The sequence below is a fragment of the Mytilus californianus genome, unplaced genomic scaffold (assembly GCF_021869535.1).
Source record: "Mytilus californianus isolate M0D057914Y unplaced genomic scaffold, xbMytCali1.0.p SCAF_6, whole genome shotgun sequence".
Taxonomy (NCBI): Eukaryota; Metazoa; Mollusca; class Bivalvia; order Mytilida; family Mytilidae; genus Mytilus; species Mytilus californianus.
The window spans coordinates 9,215,618-9,238,017 of NW_026262712.1; the positions used below are offsets into that span (position 1 = coordinate 9,215,618).

A 22,400-nucleotide genomic window follows, 5' to 3' on the forward strand; every position below is an offset into this window, starting at 1 on the left:
ATTTAAGAAATAATTCATGCAAGCCTTGGATTTATTTGAAATTTTTAGCTTTTATCTTACAGGGGGTAAAATAGAACTGCAATACACAAGGCAATCTTACCTTCACTTCAGTTTTTCAAATAACCATATTTGTCTAGTTAGAATCGAAATAATTCATGCAAGCTATAGATTTGTTATCATTTTCACATGGCCTGTGGCTAACGCTCGAGATAAAATTAAATCATAACGGCCAGGCCGTGTGAAAATTTCCAACAAATCTATGGCTTGCATGAATTATTTCTTAATTATATTATATGTCCAACCACGTAAACTTGTTTATGTTTTTGTCAACAAATGATGGTTGATCTAATCTTGACCTTTTAGTTGATGCCATTTAAAATGACAGGGATTATGACATCTAACCTACCTTGTGTATAAATATATATATAAATATGACCTTTTTATGATCATAATTTACATAAATGTATTTACAGATTTTTAGCAGTTGTTTGGTAACTAATACATCACCAGATTCAGATGACGAACTGGAAGATTTAGGTCTGCAGGAATTGCCTGAAAATACACCAAGATATATCACACACTGTGAGTAGCTTTATTATGTGAAAGGGGACTGTTAAAAGGGGGCTTGAAAATATAGGAAGGTTTAATGTAGTTAAATGTCAAAATAGCATATTTTTATGCCCCCACAGTAGGGGAGGGGGCATTAAGTTTTACCCTTGTCCGTCCGTACGTCCCAAAGTTGGTTTCCATTCTCTAACTTTAGTTTGCCTTAACCAAATGTTATGAAACTTATACACAATGATTATTACCACTAAATACAGATCAAGTTTGAATTTTGGCGGCGTCACTTTTACCGTTCTAGAGTTATGCCCCTTTACAAATAGAAAAATTGCTAATTTTTTGTTTCCGTTCTCTAACTTAAGTTTGCTTCAACCAAATGTTATGAATCTTATACACAATGCTTATTATAATATACAGATCAAGTTTGAATTTTGGTGACTTCACTTTTACTGTTCTAGAGTTATGCCCTTTACAAATGGAAAAATTTCTAAATATCAAGTATTTTTTAAATTGGAGTTATCTTTCTTTGTCCATGATTATAGTTGAATCAACTACAATCAATGCTTTATACAATGCAATGTATAATTTTACCTTCCACTGATAAATTAAAGCAATTTTTACCCTTCATTTCTAAAAATATTTTAAAGTCTTCTTTGAAAATTGGATTTATCTTTCTTTGTGCATAATGGTAGTTGAATCAACTACAAACAATGCTTTATGCAATGCAATATTCAATTTTACTTCCTACTGATAAATTAAAGCAATCTTCACCATTCAGTGCTTACAAGCACTTTGATTACTGTTCTAGAAGTATGCCTATTTACAAATGAAAAAATTGCTGAATTTTTCGTTTCCGTTCTCTAACTTGAGTTTGTCTTAAATTAATGTAATGAAATGTATATATAATGCTTTTTACCACAAAACTCAGTTTAATTTTTTGTTTCCATTTTTAACCGGATTTTCAAAGGAAATATCGGTTATTAAAATGGTTATGTACGGCAGGCGGCTGGGCGGCTCTTGCGGCTGCCAAATAACATGAAAACGCTGTAACAAATTTTTTTCAAATTTAAATATGTTGTTTCCTGGGACTTAATGAAGGTCTCTATTAATTTTCAAGATTTTAGTATATCTCCTTTGTGAGTTATCTTCATTTTTAATATCCAAAAGTAGAATTTTTAAATATTTTACTGTTGTTATCTTTTTATGATTTGTCTTATCTCAGAATAAAAATTGGAGTGACAGATTTATTTGAAAATTATCTATTTCCTAAGTGGTAATGATTATAAGCTATATCATTAGACATTTTGAAGATTATTACATTATTAATTATGTTAGAGTACTATGTTAAACAACCATAGTTCTGTTAAATTAGATATTATAAATATTTCAGCATATGATAATGATTTTTTTTGTTGAAAACTTGTAAACAGTCAAGATCCCCACCCTTAAACCATATATATTCTTGTATGTTACAATAAAACAAATCAAATGAAATAAAAATCAAGTACCCTGGGGTCATCCCCACCTTCTTTCTGTTTAAGAACTTGTAAACGGTCGAGATCCCCACCCCAAAAATATAAATATTCTTGTATGGGACAATAAAACTAATCAAATGACATATAGGGAAGTCCATTGGGGTAACCCCTACCCCCCTTTTTTTAGCTCACCGGGGCCCAAAGGGCCCCATGTGAGCTTATGCCATCACTTGGCGTCCGTCGTCTGTCGTCGTAAACTATTTCAAAAATCTTCTTCTCTGAAACTACTGGGCCAAATACCTTCAAACTTTAATTAAATGTTCCTTAGGGTATCTAGTTTATAAATTGTATCCGAAGTTTTGATCCATCGACAAATATGGCCGCCATGGCTATAAATAGAACATAGGGGTCAAATGCAGTTTTTGGCTTATATCTCAAAAACTAAAGCTTTTAGAGCAAATCTGGCATGGGATAAAATTGTTCAGTTGGTCAAGATCTATCAGCTGTGAAATTTTCAGACGAATCAAACAACCCATTGTTGGGTTGCTGCCACCGAATTGGTAGTTTTAACAAAATTTTGCAGTTTTTTGTTATTATTTTGAATATTATTATAGATATATATAAACTGTAAGCAACAATAATGTTCAGCAAAGTAAGATCTACAAAAAAGTTAATATGACCATAATTGTCAATTGACCCCTTAAGGAGTTATTGCCCTTTAAAGACAATTTTACACAATTTGTTCATCAAGTTTGCTAACATTTAAAAATCTTCTCCTCTGAAACTACTGGGCCAATTACCTTCAAACATTAACTTAATGTTCCTTAGGGTATCTTGTTTATAAATTGTATCCGAAGTTTGTATCCATCAACAAACATGGCCGCTATGGCTAAAAATAGAACACAAGGGTCAAATGCAGTTTTTGGCTTATATCTCAAAAACTAAATCTTTTAGCAAATGTGACGCGGGGTAAAATTGTTCAGTTGGTCAAGATCTATCAGCTCTGAAATTTTCAGACAAATCGAACAACCCATTGTTGGGTTGCTGCCGTCGAATTGGTAGTTTTAACAAAAATTTTACAGTTTTTATACGATCACAAAAAAATTTTTGTGGTCGTATATTGGTATGACATTGGCGTCGTCGTCGTCGGCGTCGTCCGAAGACACATTGGTTTTCGCACTCTAACTTTAGTTTAAGTGAATGGATCTCTATGAAATTTTACCACATGGGTCATTACCACAAAAGGAAGGTAGGGATTGATTTTGGGGGTTATGGTACCAACAGTAAAGGAAAAAGGGGCCAAAAATAAGCATTTTTGTAACTTCCAGACATAACTTGTGTGTTAGTGTATGGATCTCTCTGACATTGTACCACAAGGTTCCATATCACAAAAGGAATGCTGGGATTGATTTTGGGGGTAATTGCCTCAAAATTTTAGGAATTAGGGGCCAAAAAAGGGGCAAAAAACAAGCATTTTTCTAGTTTCATGACAATAACTTGTGTTCAAGTGTATGGATCTCTCTGAAATTGTACTGCAAGGTACCATACCACAAAGGGAAGGCTGGGATTGATGATGGGGGTAATTGCCTCATTATTTTAGGAATTAGGGGCCAAAAAGGGGCAAAAAACAAGCATTTTTGTGGAGCCTGCGACTTTTGTCGCAGAAAGCTCGACATAGGGATAGTGATCCGGCGGCGGCGTTAGCTAACTTCTTAAAAGCTTTATATTTTAGAAGGTGGGAGGTCTGGATGCTTCATACTTTGTATATGGATGCCTCATGTTACGAAGTTTCCGTCAGTCACATGTCCAATGTCCTTGACCTCATTTTCATGGTTCAGTGACTACTTGAAAAAAAAGTTAAGATTTTTTGTAATGTTAGATTCTCTCTTATTATAAGTAATAGGATAACTATATTTGGTATGTGCGTACCTTGCAAGGTCCTCATGCCCGTCAGACAGTTTTCACTTGACCTCGACCTCATTTCATGGATCAATGAACAAGGTTAAGTTTTGGTGGTCAAGTCCATATCTCAGATACTATAAGCAATAGGTCTAGTATATTCGGTGTATGGAAGGACTGTAAGGTGTACATGTCCAACTGGCAGGTGTCATCTGACCTTGACCTCATTTTCATGGTTCAGTGGTTATAGTTAAGTTTTTGTGTTTTGGTCTGTTTTTCTTATACTGTATGCCATAGGTCTTCTATATTTGGTGTATGGAATGATTGTAAGGTGTACATGTCTAGCGGGCAGGTGTCATCTGACCTTGACCTCATTTTCATGGTTCAGTGGTCAAAGTTAAGTTTTTGAGTTTTGGTCTTTTTTTCTAATACTATATGCAATAGTTCAACTATATTTGGTATGTGCGTACCTTGCAAGGTCCTCATGCCCGTCACACAGTTTTCACTTGACCTCGACCTCATTTCATGGATCAATGAACAAGGTTAAGTTTTGGTGGTCAAGTCCATATCTCAGATACTATAAGCAATAGGTCTAGTATATTCGGTGTATGGAAGGACTGTAAGGTGTACATGTCCAACTGGCAGGTGTCATCTGACCTTGACCTCATTTTCATGGTTCAGTGGTTATAGTTAAGTTTTTGTGTTTTGGTCTGTTTTTCTTATACTGTATGCCATAGGTCTACTATATTTGGTGTATGGAATGATTGCAAGGTGTACATGTCTAGCGGGCAGGTGTCTTCTGACCTTGACCTCATTTTCATGGTTCAGTGGTCAAAGTTAAGTTTTTGAGTTTTGGTCTTTTTTTCTAATACTTTATGCAATAGGTCATCTATATTTGGTGTATGGAAATATTTTATGATGTACCTATCAGTCTTGCAGGTTTTATTTGACCTTGACCTCATTTTCACGGTTCATTGCTCAGTGTTAAGTTTTTGTATTTTGGTCTGTTTTTCTAATACTATAAGCAATAGGTCAACTATATTTGTTGTATGGAAGGATTGCAAGCTGTATTACATGTCTGCCTGGCATTGTTCATCTGACCTTGACCTCATTTTATTGGTTCATTGGTCAATGTTTAGTTTTCTTGGTTAAGTCTGTATCTTAGAAACTATAAACAATAGGTCAACTATATTTAGTGTATTGAATGATTGTAAGGTGTACATGTATTTCTTGTTTGGTTTATATGACCTTGACCTCATTTTCTTGGATCATGTTAAGTGTATGTGATAGTTGTAGTAAAGCTTTATATTTAGGACTATCAACATAATATCAATGATTAGTAAAGAAGGCGAGACATTTCAGCCTGTGCACTCTTGTTCTAGTTTCAGGACAATAACTTGTGTGTAAGTGTATGGATCTTTCTGAAATTGTACTACAAGGTTCCATATCACAAAGGGAAAGCTGGGTTTGAGTTTGGGGGTAATTTCCCTAAATGTTTAGGAATTTGGGGCCAAAAAGGGGCCAAAAAACACATTTTTCTAGTTTCCAGACAATAACTTGTGTTCAAGTGTATGGATCTCTCTGAAATTATACTGCAAGGTACCATACCACAAAGGGAAGGCTGGGATTGAGTTTGGGGTGATGAATCATAAGGGGGTTGAAAAAATTTGGGGGGGGGATTTTTTTTTTTTCCTTTTTTTTCTTTTTTTTCTTTTTTTTTCCTTTTAAAATTTTCCATTTTAAGTTGGTTATTTCTGATTTATATTTAAAAGCAAATAATAATGATATGGTAGGAGATACACACCAAACAGGATGTGTAAATTATTATATAATAAGTATTGTGCAATAGCAAGAAATTTTCAATTGTACAGTATTGCACAATAGCAAGAAATCTTCAATTGCACAGTATTGCGCAATAGCAAGAAATCTTCAATTGCACAGTATTGCGCAATAGCAAGAAATATCCAATAGCACAATATTGCGCAATAGCAAGAAATTGTCAAAATTGTACAGTATTGCGCAATACCAAGAAATATTCAATTGCACAGTATTGTGCAAAAGAAGATACTTCATATAAATTGCTTATTTCTTGACCAATTTCAATGGGGTTTTATTCTTGAATTCTTGGGGTTCTTTAATATGCTGAATCTAACCGTGTATTAAGTTTTTGGAATTTGGGCCCCGTTTTTAAATTGGTCCACATTGAGGTCCAAAGGGTTCAAAATTAAACTTTGTTTGATTTCATCAAAAATTGAATTATTGGGGTTCTTTGATATGCCGAATCTAACCATGTATTAAGATTCTTAATTTTTGGTTCCGTTTTCAAATTGATCTACATTAAGGTCCAAAGGGTCCAAAATTAAACTTAGTTTGATTTTAACAAAAATTGAATTCTTAGGGTTCTTTGATATGCTGAATCTAAACATGTATTTAGATTTTTGATTATGGGCCCAGTTTTCAAGTTGGTCCAAATCGGGGTCCAAAATTAAACTTTGTTTGATTTCAACAAAAATTGAATATATGGGGTTCTATGATATGCTGAATCTAACCATGTATTTAGATTTTTGTTTTTTCGGCCCCGTTATCAACTTTGTCCACATTGAGGTCAAAAGGGTTTAAAATTAAACTTTGTTTGATTTCATCAAAAATTGAATTCTTGGGGTTCTTTGATATGGTGAATCTAACCATGTATTTAGATTTGGGTTATTGGACCAATATTTAATCACAATACAAATTCAGAGCTGTATCAAGCTTGAATGTTGTGTCCATACTTGCCCCAACTGTTCAGGGTTTGACCTCTGCGGTCGTATCAAGCTGCGCCCTGCGGAGCATTTTATTAAAATTTTAATAACTTTCTTATACTATTTTGGATTTGTACCAAACTTGGACAGAAGCTTGTTTATGATCAAAAGCTAGTATCTAGAAGGAAATTTTGTAAAAAAAATAAATCCGTTTTTTCCGTATTTTACTTTTAAATGGACTTAGATTTTCTGCCAGGAAACAACATATTCACTCTGTGGTTAAAGTTTTTAAAATTTTAATAACTTTCTTATACTATTTTGGATTTGTACCAAACTTGGACAGAAGCTTGTTTATGATCAAATGCTAGTATCTAGAAAGAAATTTTGTTTTCTTCCAGTTAACATTACATTCAGTCTGCAGTTAAAGTTTTTAAACATTTATTAGATTCATAAACTATCCTGGATTTTTACCAAACTTGGACAGAAGCTTCTTACAATCAAAAGATAGTATCGAGAGGAATATTTTTATTGATTTACCTTCTCATTTTTGTTGAGCCTGCGATTAACAGAAAAAGTAGGCGAGACACTGGGTTCCTCTGAACCCTTACGAATTTTTAAACATCATAAGAAAAGTTTTTCAGAAAATGTGAATATTAGTTAATTCTTTGTGACACTGACTGTGACATCTTTGATTGAAGTGACGTCAGAAGAGAGATTTGTCAAATTCTTATCTAAAAAGTAAGAATGTTTTGGCTAAGTTTAACTTAGAGCACAAATGTTGCCCAAAATAATCTTGTTCCAGTGAAAAGTTAAACACAAAGTAAACTAACTTTTTAAATATCTTTTTTGGAGACGGTTTTGCTATTTATTTTCTCTAATTTTTGTGCTATTTTCACATTTCTTGATCGGTGTGAGAAAAATATTTCTCCTCACTAGTGAAATATCTGTTCTCGGCAAATGATTGGTCAAAATTTAATTATGATGTAAAATTTTCTTGGTTTCCTCTGAATTTCCTATCGTGACGTCATGAAAAAAGGCGACCATGCCTGATGACGTCACATATAAAGAACACAACATTCTGCAAATCTTTGAAAAGGAAGGATAAAAATCATTAGAGAAACAGATTCTACCACTATAAATCGTGAATTACGATATTTCTCCACTCTCAGCAGTTAAATTTTGATTATTTAAAAAGCTCGGCAAGCCTTGTGCTTTAAATATTAAAATTAAACTGTCTCGAGTGGAGAAATATCGTAACAAACTTGTTGCAGTGGTGGAATCTATATATTTCTAACCATGAACAAGTCAAATAGTCAAGATTTTCAAAATTTCACCATTTAACTGAATTGACTGCCATTTCATGGCTGTTACTATTATAGGTATAGAACCACTAATTCGGGACGGTCAGAAGGAACAAAAAATTGCATGAAAGAAGTACATATTTTAAACAAAATTGTTCCTATGCATAGCTGTAACTTTGTCAATAAGTAAAATATTTGGAAAATTTTGGTATCAAATATATGACAGGTGCACAGACTGGCTGTATCTTCAAATCCCTCTTACTTCAAGGCCAACTTATTTCTGTTTTTATTTTTCTCAGGATCAGGAGGCAGCAGTGTATTTGGTTACATTGTAGACGGACATTTCCGTGGAACCATCAGAATCCCACAGGACACTACATATCATATAGAACCAGTAAAACGATTCATTGGTAGAGTCAAGTTACTTCCTAAATCACATACTATTATTTATAAGGAGGAACATATAGATTTAGATCCACACAGGTAATATGAATACCAGCTACTGTGGCCAAACAAAACAATACTTACTCATGGTTTGATTTGTCGCTTTTTTTACACACTAATCCTCACCCTTTACATTCTAGGAGTGGAAGCTCTACTGCTTCATTACAAATATTTCTGTCACACTTTTATCAAGTACTGCTTAACAGAAAGCCATCAAATTTGGTCAGCAGCTTCAAGGTGATGAGTTGTAATGTGTGAGCACTGTTCAGATCTGTCGAGACATTTACATCCTGTTTGCGGATACTTAGAATTTTTCAATACCGTATAGCGGGTAATTTTCGCTTATTATGGTGGTTAAATGAAAATCGCAAAAATAAATTCTGCCAAAATTTATATACATATGCATACGTTCAGTACTTCCTAATAGGTAAAGCATTTTGTGAACAATCTATTTCTTTCTGGTAGGCAGGTTGATAACTGTATATGTTAGTTTTAACAACTAACATGCCAAAGGGTATTGTTCATATATGTATTTTCTAAAATGAGGTCGTGAGTTCTAATTAAACTGTAAACCCTTATTAATTAGTGTCAAATAATTAAATAGTGCAAGGTACTCTGTCAGGTATTTTACCCTTATTAATTAGTGTCAAATTATAAAAGAGTTGTCAGTTCACTCTTGATAATTTTATAACCTAATCAGTACATCAAAGGTACGGTCAATTTCTTAACTAATCAACTGTAACATTTACAAGTAGTTTGTACACCTGTGACAAATATCTAAGTTACCAGTATTCTTTTGATTAACTGTACCAGAATATAATCAATAAATAAGACGTCAATCAGGTAGAAAAAATATTTTATCATTACAATATTTGATTCACTTTTGTTTACTGCAACCATTTCAGTATCCACCAAAATATTTAATTGGCAATTAAGAATCCACCAAAAATAAAAACCGCCAAAATTTTTTCGTATACTTATTTGCCCCTAAATAGCGAAATTTTACACCCGCGAAAAAACACCCCCTTTAGGGTATGTTAATTGAACTGAACTGAATTTCAGCTTGTGGTATAACAAAAGGTACATTCATTTTTAACAATGTGCAATAAACAAATCAGTACAAAAAACCCCACTTAATATAAAAAGCAGAAAATGTGGTATGATTGCCAATGAGACAACTCTCCACCAGAGACCAAATGACGTAGAAGTTAACAATTATAGGTCACTGTACAGCCTTCAACAATGAGCAAAACCCATACTGCATAGCAAATTAAAAAAAATAACACTATTATGAACAAAGACATGAAAGACACATTTTGAAATAAATGACTAATCAACAATATATCCAATTATGTCTGTTGCAGTACATACTCTACTGATATACCATCCTTTACTAGTTATGTCATCATCGATTTATATTATTATAGGTTAAGAAGAGAAGCAGAAAATGCAGTTGCTTCTTGTGGAAATGGTAACAGGCAAGTTCATGAATGGATGGAAACTGTTGCTAATTCAGCTGACACAGAAAACTACAGAGTCAGAAGGGTAACTGCAATTAGTTTTGTCCATATTATAAAATTCCTAGAAAAGATAGATTCAGTAAACTGTGCCACTTGCTGGAGGATGAAAACACTTCCTCCTAGAATGTAAAATCATTAAAAATTTTAGGGAAAATCCATAGGAAAATATTTCATCTGTTATACCTTATTTTAAAGGTTTATATAAAGAAAAGAAAGAATGTTTTGAGCTGAACTGTTCTTTTATTGCTAAAATATATGAAATGCAGAATAAAATGTTCGACATAAAATGAATAGTTATGATGAAAATAATACTTTACAAAAAATAAAACTTAGTCTGGATAGAGAATTTTATTTGGCTTCTCATTACTTCTTTTCATGAAAATGCTTTACTAAATTGAGAATTTGTGACCATAATCTAGAAATAGAGAAGGGTGGCTATTATAAAATTCCTAGAAAGGATAAACTCAGTAAGCTGTGCCACTTGCTGGGGGATGAAAACACTCCCTCGAATGTAAAATCAACAAAACATATATGGACAATTCATTGGAAAATTGCTTACCTACTAATAATTTTATGTTTTTCACTAAAGAACAAAGGATGAAAGAAATTCTCAACCCTTCTACGATGGAACTTACAAAGTTATTGGCTCCTTTTTAAAACAGTCATTAAAACTGAGGGCAGAAGTTAAATAATTGTTCATGTTTTCAGTTACTATCAATTAAAATTTTATTTCTTTGTTATATTTTGTTTTTATTCTTTGTCACCAACAGTCACATGTCAATATTACAATAAAGTACTGCTGTACTATGATGCTTTAAGCAAATCTTCAGCAAACATAATTAGGTAAACTTTAGTAAGTAGTTATATGAGATTTACTTTTTTTTCAGTCCTACTCTGAAGATAAAGAAGACTTTTCCTACCATAACAAATATTCTGAAGTTCTGAACAGACAGAAGCGTGGAACACTTGTTGGTAAAAATGCATGTTTCCTATTCATGCAGGCAGATCCTAAATTATACAACAAGGTTTTTTCAGCTTATAATGTAAGTAAAATGCTATATGGTGATTTGATTTTTTTGGTTATGTGGGGATGGGGAAGGGGAGAGGAAGAAGAGGATTAAAACTAACCAGCAGTCAATATGCACTACTTGACACCTGCTTATTTCTTATGTTCTGTAGGTTGCACAAACCACACCTCTTTTGGGGAGTTATATAATATCCATAGATAAATTGTTTTGTTTACATACTGGATCCCAGATATGATCTCTATGTTTTATCTCATATAGACATAACTTAGGAATGTTACCAGTATAAATAAAAAAAATATATATAGCGTCAGCCTTGAATTCTGAGGGAGACCAAAAGTGAAGGTAGGGGTTGTACAGAATTTAAATACAAGTTAAAACTCTTAGAAGTTCATATAAATGTTGAAAATATGCCGCACAGCCCTTTATTTTGACCTTTGAAAAAGTAGTAGTGCATATGAGCTTTCCATTCTAGGATATACTTTTTTTCAAAACTTTATAGTAAAAGTGGCACAGTTTTAGCTGTAAAAGGAGTTCCTATGGGAAATGGCATTGTCTGTATTTACAGAAATGCAACCTGTAGTGAGCACAACAGTGTGTTTTCTCAGATGGCATCATTAGCGCAATTGGCTTAACTTAAAGGGCAGCCTTTATTTCAGCAACAAATAATCCATGCATTGAAGCAATCTCAAAATCAGTACATATTTGCCTACTGAGGATTCATTTATTTTTGTTAGTAACAATCTTCATGGATTGAGAAAAACTTGCATGTTAGTTGAAAATTGATTTCACAGTTTTGCCAAGTTCTGCATACAAAGCCTAAAGAAAATTTGTAATTTGTTGAACATTTAAATTTGTGGTTCACTTAAATTCACTAAAGCCACATTAATTGGTATCCAAGGAATAATAATGAATCCGCAGTATTTGAGAAAAATTTATTGAAAACTGTCACAAAATGTTAAAATTGCCTGTGCACTTAAATAAAATTGCAGATAAAAATGTACATCATTAGTCACAATCAACTGATCTTATATTTTTTTAAGCAAATATACTTTTTATATAAAAAACTGAAAGTAAAAGAGAATATATATAAAAGAAAAGTGGTTGTATCAACATTAACATTTATCTTTGCAGAATGATGTGTTAGCTAAAGAAGATATTGTAGGAACATTTGCATCCCATGTTGATGCCATTAACACCATCTACTCAAACACAGTGTTTAAAACATTTGACAACTCAATAAACTACTCAGGAGTAAGATTTAAAATCCAGAGAACTAAAGTGAGTACAAATTAGAATTTACGGTAGCAAGTCAGCAAACTAGGGTAAAGTATCAGAGAGTAAATTTGAAAGGCAGTTATAGGAACTGAATGTTGGTGTTTATGAAACCAAATTCAGATGCTGTTAATTAAGACATTTTGCATGCATTTATTATTATGATTTTTATACAACCGCAAAAATTAAAATTTTTTATATATGACCGTAAAACTTAAAAATTTTTTGGTCGTATATTGGTATCACGTTGTTGTCGTCGTCAGCGTCTTCCGAAGACAGATGGTTTCCAGATAATAACTTTAGTATAAGTAAATAGAAATCAATAAAATTTTAACACAAGGTTTATAACCACTAAAGGAAGGTTGGGATTGGGAATAAGGGAAAGGAGGGAGGTGAAAAAAATTGGAGGGGGGGGGGGACAATTTTTCTCATTTCAGATTTCAGAAATTAAAAGAAAATTTCTTCAAAGATTTATTTTGGGGGGTTAATATTCAACAGCATAGTGTATTGCACAAAAGCAAAAAACCAGGGTAAAATAATTTTTTTTTGGTTAGGTGGGGGGGGGGGGGGGGGTCAATTCGCAACAGCATAGTGTATTGCACAAAAGCAATAAATTGAATATAAATTCAAATCATATAACCAATTTGAAGTTCTTTGACTACAGTTATTCTGTGTCAGAAACCTATTATGTGTCAAAAATTTAGTTACAATCCAAATTCAGACCTGTATCAAGCATGAATATTGTGTCCATTTTGGCCCAACTTTTCAGGGTTGGACATCTGCGGTCGTATCCAGCTGCGCTCAGCGAAGCAATTTATTTGTTATTATTTTGAATATTATTATAGATATATATAAACTGTAAGCAGCAATAATGTTCAGCAAAGTAAAATCTACAAAAAAGTTAATATGACCAAAATTGTCAATTGACCCCTTAAGGAGTTATTGCCCTTTAAAGACAATTTTACACAATTTGTTCATCAAGTTTGCTAACATTTAAAAGTCTTCTCCTCTGAAATGCAGGTGAGCGATTCAGGCTCTTGAGAGCCTCTTGTTTGATAACTTATAAACGGTCAAGATTCCCACCCAGAAACCATATATATTCTTGTATGGAACAATATATCAAATCAAATGAAATATAGGGGAAGTCCACGGGGGTAAACACTACCCCCTTCTTTTTTGAAAACTTGTAAACGGTTAAGATCCCCACCCCTAAACCATATATATTCTTGTATGGGACAATAAAATAAAGCAAATTAAATTTAGGGGAAGTCCCCTGGGGTAGCCCCTACTCTCCTTTTTTTTTGAAAACTTGTAAACGGTCAAGATCCCCGCCCCTAAACCGTATATATCCTTGTATGGGACAAAAAAACAAATCATATGAAATAAAGGGCAGGTCCCCTTGGAAAATTAATCAGTTTGTGTGTGTTATATTTGAACATAGATTAAATATATATAGGGTTCTTTCAAGTGCTGAATCTGATCTTGTTTTTAATTAGATAATAATCTATTTTTATTATGAGATAAAGTTTTTGACATTGATAGATAAGTTGCAGATCTGTATTATTTTTTTACAGATGAAAGAAACAATATTAGCAACTATTAATTAAATTTGATTATAATATGGAGATAGATATAACATCATATCTGATTTTAGAGAAGTATTTTGCTGGTTTTTTACTGGTTTATGGAAATAAGTTTGAGTTATTTGTTTTGAAAAGTGATGTGTTTAATTGATAGATATAAAATCATATCTAATTTTAGAGATTTATGAGTGGTTAAGTCACATCTAAATTTAGAGAATTATTTTGGTGTTTTGTTACTGGTTCATGGAAATAAATTTGAGTTTTATCTTGTAAACGGTCGAGATCCCCACCCCTAAACCATATATATTCTTGTATGGGACAATAAAACAAATCAAACGAAATATTGGGGGAGTCCCCGGGACCACCCCCACCCCCTTCTTTTTGAAAACTTGTAAACGGTCAAGATCCCCACCCTGAAACCATATATATTCTTGTATGGGACGATAAAACAAATCAAATGAAATATAAGGCGAGTCCCTTGGGGTCACCCCCACCCCATCCTGTTTGAGAACTTGTAAACGGTCAAGATCCCCACCCCTAAACCATATATATTCTTGTATGGGACAATAAAACAAATCAAATGAAATATTGGGGGAGTCCCCGGGACCACACCCACCCCCTTCTTTTTATACGACCGCAAAAATTTTTGCGGTCGTATATTGGTATGACGTCGGCATCGTCGTCGTCGTCCGAAGACACATTGGTTTTCGCACTCTAACTTAAGTTTAAGTAAATGGTTCTCTATGAAATTTTACCATAAGGTTCAATACCACAAAAGGAAGGCTGGGATTGATTTTGGGGGTTATGGTACCAACAGTTAAGGAATTAGGGGGCCAAAAATAAGCATTTTTGTAACTTCCAGACATAACTTGTGTGTTAGTGTATGGATCTCTCTGACATTGTACCAAAAGGTTCCATATCACAAAGGGAATGTTGGGATTGATTTTAGGGGTAATTGCCTCAAAATATTAGGAATTAGGGGCCAAAAAAGGGGCAAAAAACAAGCATTTTTCTAGTTTCATGACAATAACTTGTGTGTAAGTGTATGGATCTTTCTGAAATTGTACTACAAGGTTCCATATCACAAAGGGAAAGCTGGAATTGAGTTTGGGGGTAATTGCCCAAAATGTTGAGGAATAAGGGGCCAAAAAGGGGCAAAAAATAAGCATTTTTTCTAGTTTCCAGACAATAACTTGTGTTCAATTGTATGGATCTCTCTGAAATTGTACCACAAGGTTCCATATCACACAGGGAATGCTGGGATTGATTTTGGGGGTAATTGCCTCGAAATTTTAGGAATTAGGGGCCAAAAAAGGGGCAAACAACAAGCATTTTTCTAGTTTCATGACAATAACTTGTGTGTTAGTGTTTGGATATTTCTGAAATTGTACTACAAGGTTCCATATCACAAAGGGAAAACTGGAATTGAGTTTGGGGGTAATTGATCTAAACGTTTAGGAATTGGGGGCCAAAAAGGGGCCAAAAAACACATTTTTCTAGTTTCCAGACAATAACTTGTGTTCAAGTGTATGGATCTCTCTGAAATTGTACTGCAAGGTACCATACCACAAAGGGTAGGCTGGGATTGAGTTTGGGGGTGATGAATCATAAGGGGGTTAAAAAAATTGGGTTTTTTTTTGTTTTTTTTTTTCCTTTTTTTTTCTTTTAAAATTTTCCATTTTAAGTTGGTTATTTCTGATTTATATTTAAAAGCAAATAATAATGATATGGTAGGAGATACACACCAAACAGGATGTGTTAATTATTATATAATAAGTATTGTGCAATAGCAAGAAATTTTCAATTGCACAGTATTGCACAATAGCAAGAAATCTTCAATTGCACAGTATTGTGCAATAGCAAGAAATCTTCAATTGCACAGTATTGTGCAATAGCAAGAATCCAATAGCACAATATTGCGCAATAGCAAGAAATTGTCAATTGTGCAGTATTGCGCAATTGCAAGATATATTCAATTGCACAGTATTGTGCAAAAGAAGATACTTCGTATAAATTGCTTATTTCTTGACCAATTTCAATGGGGTTTTATTCTTGAATTCTTGGGGTTCTTTAATATGCTGAATCTAACCGTGTATTAAGTTTTTGGATTTTGGGCCCTGTTTTTAAATTGGTCCACATTGAGGTCCAAAGGGTCCAAAATTAAACTTTGTTTGATTTCATCAAAAATTGAATTATTGGGGTTCTTTGATATGCCGAATCTAACCGTGTATTTAGATTCTTAATTTTTGGTTCCGTTTTCAAATTGGTCTACATTAAGGTCCAAAGGGTCCAAAATTAAACTAAGTTTGATTTTAACAAAAATTGAATTCTTAGGGTTCTTTGATATGCTGAATCTAAACATGTATTTAGATTTTTGATTATGGGCCCAGTTTTCAAGTTGGTCCAAATCGGGGTCCAAAATTAAACTTTGTTTGATTTCAACAAAAATTGAATATATGGGGTTCTTTGATATGCTGAATCTAACCATGTATTTAGATTTTTGATTTTTGGGCCCATTATCAACTTTGTCCACATTGAGGTCAAAAGGGTCCAAAATTAAACTTTGTTTGATGTCATCAAAAATTGAATTCTTGGGGTTCTTTGATATGCTGAATCTAACCATGTATTTAGATTTTGGATATTGGACCATAATAGGTGAATGTCCAATTTAAAATTTTTAAGTTCTTAGACCACATTCATTCTGTGTCAGAAACCTATGCTGTGTCAAATATTTAATCACAATTCAAATTCAGAGCTGTATCAAGCTTGAATGTTGTGTCCATACTTGCCCCAACTGTTCAGGGTTCGACCTCTGTGGTCGTATCAAGCTGTGCCCTGCGGAGCATTTTATTATATTTAGTTTGTAAACAGATTTACTAAGTATTGTGCAACAGCAAAGTATTGCACAACAGCAAGAAATCTTCAATAGAAAATAAATATAAATCTTTTAACCAATTTCAATGAGGATCAATTTAAAGTCTTGAATTGTTTGAGGTTGATACCATGTATTACTATATTGGATATTTGGACATTTTGAAATAGGTCTACATTGAGGTCCAAGTGTTCCAAAATTAGACTTTGTTTGACTTCATCAAAAACTGAATTCTTGTGGTTCTATGCATGATATGCTGAATCTAACTGTGCATTCAGATTTTTAATTTTGGGCCCTGTTTTCAAATTAGTCCATATTAAAGTCCAAAGGGTCCAAAATTAAACTTTGTTCAAATTCATGGTTTTTTTTTATATGCTGAATCTAACCTTGGATATTGGATCATTAAGTAGATTAAATGCCCCATTTCAAATTTTTAAGTTATCTGACCACATTTATTCTGTGTCAGAAATCTATAATGTGTCAAATATTTAATCACTATCAAAATTCAGAGCTGTATCAAGCTTGAATATTGTGTCCATACTTGCCCCAACTGTTCAGAGTTCGACCTCTGCAGTCGTATCCAGCTACTCCAGGCGGAGCGTATTTTTGTCAACATATAAGTATAATTTGGAAATTAAATCTAGTTATATGTTGGCGAACGTTTTGTAATAAAATTTTATATGAAACAGTGTAATACATTGCTCAAGGTTGTAATTGGGTAAACATGATTTCTTTACACCAGTCATGTTTTTCACACCAATGTGTGCAATGATTTTTTGCGCTTTAGAAATCATTTGTGGAGGTTTGTGATTAAAAAATTTCCTGACACAAAGTCATTGTATTAATAAAGGATCCACTGTTTTCTAATCACTGAAATTTGTGACGTACTGCAATTTGTGTTCTTTGACATCGCTAATTGATCGTAACCCGAATATTTTAGGCCCTTCCCATAATCAATTTCTCCTACCTGCAATGTAACTTAGCCATCTTAGATCAACTTAATTAATCTTGTAGAACTACTAGAAGAAATATGAAAACCATGTCAATTTTTGCAATAGGAAATTTTGTATGAAATTATAAACAAAAAAATCCCGAAACTGTAAATTACAATATGTTGTTAATAAGTTTCCAATAGAGATAATCTAAAATCATTGATCTTTTGAAATATTGATCTTGTCTCCCTTTAAAATTTCAAGAGAATATATTTCACCAAATATTTTAGATATTCATTTAAAGAAAGCTTTGTAGCATGCATAGAAAAACATCTTCCATTTAAGAAGAAATAATTCAAACAATTAAATTTGGACATTTCTTGAGCAATTCAAAAAATTATTATGTCTCATCTTACTGATTACTCTTTACAATACAGATTTTCAAAATAACAATGAAGTGGAATTAAAGTCTAGTATATATATACGTAGGATTAAAAGTATGTTTTATTGAAAATCGGCAGAAGGCCTACAAGTATTGTCCACCCCCCTTTTGAATGGAGTTCTTCTTAGACTATTTGAAGGATTGTTTGCCATAATGCGTTAAGACCATATTATACTGCCATTTTGATTTGACTATTTTTGTCTCAACCATGTTATGGAGGCAAGACCTAAGCATGCTGTAGCCGGCAGTGGTTGCTTCGACAACTTGTTGTGATGGTCAATATAAGGGCAACCACTAATTGAAAGTTAATGATATTTGGTTTGCAGTTGTATAGGCATTGGCACATTGCATTTCCGTTGAGATTGTTTGGCCACAAACCCCAGTCATGATCAATTGACTTTAAAAACTTTTGTCTAGTTTACATTTCAAAATTTGTGATTATGTCAGTTTTATGGGGGAACAGCTAATGGTAAGTCAATGATATTTGTTATGCAGTTGTTTTAGCATTTGCACATCTCATATCCATGGAGATTATTATGCCCAGTCCCCTCAGTCGTGGAACATTTACTTTGAAGCTTTTGCATATTTTACATGTAAAATTTTGTGATTAGGTCAGTTTAAGTTGAACTGCTTATGGTAAGTCAATGATATTTGATATTTAAAGTTTGTGATTTGGCTAGTTTAAGAGAAACCACTGAAAATAGGTCAATGATATTTGGTATGCAGTTGTATTAGCATATATAGGCATATCTCATTTGAGGGAGATTAGTTTGCCCTGCACATTCAGTCATGGTTCATTGACCTTGAATATTTGCATAGGTTACTTGTTATACCCCCCTGCAAACAAAGAGGGAGTATATAGGAATTACCATGTCCAACTGTTTGTCCGTCCATCTATCTGTCTGTCAGTCCGTCCTGCTTTGTGTCTGGCACATTCAAATCTTTTGAACCGTAAAACTAAGGTTTATCAAACTTGGTATGCAGTTGCATCATGGGCTGGGGTGTGTCATATCAAAAGCTAAGTCACGCTGGCTTTGACTTTGACCTTTGACCCCTATGACAGTAAAATCGTGTCTGGGGACATATCAATTGAACCCTAAAACTCAGTTAACCAAACTTGGTATGCAGTTGCATCATGGGCTGAGGGTGTTTTTATCTTTGACCCCTATGATAGTAAAACCTTGTCTAATTTATGTCTAGGTTAACTAAACTTGGTATGCAGTTGCATCATGTACTGTGGAGGAGGGGGGGGGGGGGGGGGGGGTCAGATCACTTTGACCTTTGACCCCTATGATAGTAAAACTGTGTCCTGGAAGTTGCTTTTAGCTGTAAAACTTTTGTTCATCAAACTTGATATGCATTACTGAATTTCAAAGCAGCAACTAAAATGCATGTACGGGGCTATTAGGCCCGCTTTGTGGACAGCTCTTTATTAAAGTATCGCAATTTTAATTTCATACTTTGCATTATATTTTCAAAATAGCATACAGGCCAGACATATCTATGTGTCAGCTGTTTATTACAGGAGTAATGAGACCACAATGACCCTTGTGAATACAACTCGGACATATTTTGACTCAAAGTCTCATACTTGATAGGACTGACTGTTTGCTATGTGTAGTTGGCCATATTGTACCTTTATTTTAATTCGATCATTTTTATACGCCCGTTTACGGGACGTATTATGGTATACCGTATGTCCGTCGTCAACATGTCGAACATTAATTCAAAAATGCTTTAACCAATATGCATGAAACTTTGGTGAATTGTTTATATCTATTGACGTGAGCTCCCTTTCGTTTTTTATAAATTTCAGATTTACCATTTCCGGGTTTTGGGGTTTTATTCATTAAAAAAGGGGGGATTTTCCAGTTTTCGGACAATAACTCAAAAAAATTTCACCAATTTGCATGAAACTTTTGTGAATTGTTCATATCTATTGACGTGAGCTCTCTTTCATTTTTTATAAATTTCTGAGTTACCGTTACCGAGTTTTGGGGTTTTATTCATTAAAAAAGGGGGGATGTTCCAGTTTTCAGACAATAACTCAAAAACAATTTCACCAATTTGCAAGAAACTTTGGTGAATTGTTTATTTCTATTGACATGAGCTCCCTTTTGATTTTTATAAATTTCAGACTATATGTTTCCCATTTATGGGGTTTTATTCATTACAAAAAGGGGGATTTTCCAGTTTTCGGACAATAACTCAAAAATGCTTTCATCATTTTTTATGAAACTTTGGTAAATTGATTATATCTATTTTTTTAAGCTCCCTTTTGATTTTTATAAATTTTCGATTTTACGTTTCCGAGTTATAAGATTTTATTTGTTTATAGTCTGACAACAGATTTACTAAGTATTGCGCAACAGCACAGTGTATTGCACAACAGCAAGAAATCTTTCATATAACCAATTTCATGTTCTTTGACTACATTTATTCAGAAACCTATAATATATCAAATATTAAATTACAATCCAAATTCAGACCTGTATCAAGCTTGAATATTGTGTCCATTTTTGCCCCAACTGTTCAGGGTTGGACCTCTGCGGGCATATCCAGCTGCACTCAGCAAAGCAGTTTATTACTTGAGTTATGGGACTTTAACCTTTTTTTTGCACTATTGTACCACAATGACCCTTGTGAACTCAACTCTTTTGAGACTGTTTGACAGAAAAATCTCATACTTAGGATTGTTTGCCTTGATGTGTAGTTGAAAATATTGTACTGTCATTTTTTGATTCGACCATTTTTATAGGAGTTATGGGACTTTGATCATAATTTACATGCAGCAGGGCCCTCTGTGATGGCTGGCATCACTTTCCTTTAGTTACTGTTAACATAAAGATCACTCTCATTGTGACTTAAATCACTTTAAGTAAAAGGTCAAACTAAATATTGAATATGTTAGCAGTGATGAACACAAGACTTTTCTGTCAGAATTCCCTTTACTTTGTTTTCAATATCTATAAAAATGGACCTGGATGAAACCAGGGCCCAAATGGAAAAGAACATGTGTTATAATCTATTTATCACATATTATACAAATGCTTAAAAAAAGTACGAAGAATTTTATTGTTCTGTCTAGGAAGATCATACATTTTTTATCCTCCATTGAAATAACTTTATTATAACGAAGTTATTTTCAAAACTATAGTCCTTGAATATTAAAATGTCAATGTCAGATTTTTCTTTATTTCTTTAACAAATACCGCTGTCTTTTTAATTGACATTCCCCATCCTTCATTGTTATTAGGAATGTTTATGACGTCATAACAGGGCACAATAACCGGTTATTTGCCCTGGTCAGGAATATGACAAGGGCAAATCTGCAGGTATTGCATATGCAAAACCCTATGTTTCTTAACAAATATGTGATAAAACAGTTCATTGCAGAAAAGGTTTGGAGGAAACTGTGGTTAAGAATATTATATTTTATAAAGATAAACTATGCAAAGTATTTGCATTTTAATCACAATAATTCTAACTGAAAAGCAACTATTTGTTTGACTCTTAACTGTTATCTTTAATGTCAGGCTTTAGTTAACAAAATTTCTGTTCAATAAAACAACTGTTGTCCTCAAACCAAGTAAATAACTGTATAATAATATTTCATTATGTTATATATGTACAGTTGATTAAACAGAAGAGAGAGGAAGAGGGATCGTCTCAGTCATACTCAATGATGTCATCACAGATGCCTGTTATGTGCCGTTATGGTAGGGCATGTACAAGGAAAGGCTGCCGATTTAGACACGAGACTGACTTGAAGAGGTATGTGATGAAGTCACTGTATGTTTATGATGAATAAAAAGAGATGTAGGGTATATATCAATTAGACAGCAACCCAATGACACAAGTAACCAAACTTCATCTAGAGGTCAACATACAAGTCTACAACAAAAATAAAGGCAACAGTAGTATACCGCTGTTCGAAAACTCATAAATCGATAGAGATAAAAGCAAATCCGGGTTACAAACTCAAACTGAGGGAAACGCATCAAATATAAGAGGAGAACAACGATACAACAAAAACACAACATTAAAATGTAACACACACAGAAACGAACTATAATATAACAATGGCCATTTTCCTGACTTGGTACAGGACATTTTAAGAAAAAAATGGTGGGTTGAACCTGGTTTTGTGGCATGCCAAACCTCCCGCTTTTATGGCAACGTCAAACACAACACCAAAACGACAACATCACATGACAGGACCACAATACAAATAAATGGGAGAACATATAGGACAAAGAAACACACGAATAATAGCTAACAAAAGGTACTAGGCTTAAAATTCAAAACATCAGACATGCGTCTCGTCCAC

The 22,400-nt window shown here is 33.4% G+C and overlaps 2 protein-coding genes across 6 annotated transcripts in view; both read left to right on the forward strand.

Annotated features, from left to right (window-relative positions):
* Positions 1-22,400, forward strand: part of LOC127705510 (titin homolog) — a 141,387-nt gene that overhangs the window by 35,871 nt on the left and 83,116 nt on the right. The gene's annotated exons all lie outside the window — the stretch shown is intronic.
* LOC127706963 (uncharacterized) overlaps positions 1-22,400 on the forward strand; it is a 99,140-nt gene that overhangs the window by 1,710 nt on the left and 75,030 nt on the right. For 2 of the 5 annotated variants that reach the window (XR_007984677.1, XM_052211703.1), the window contains exon 2: positions 474-582. The exons of 2 other annotated variants lie outside the window; for them this stretch is intronic. Coding sequence is in view for 1 of the 3 variants with exons in the window: in XM_052211703.1 (XP_052067663.1) it covers positions 474-582 (109 nt within the window). In the remaining 2 variants the exon portion in view is untranslated. Of the gene's footprint in view, positions 1-473; positions 583-22,400 lie in introns of those variants that run through there. One more of the 5 variants, XR_007984674.1, reaches the window with a different exon arrangement.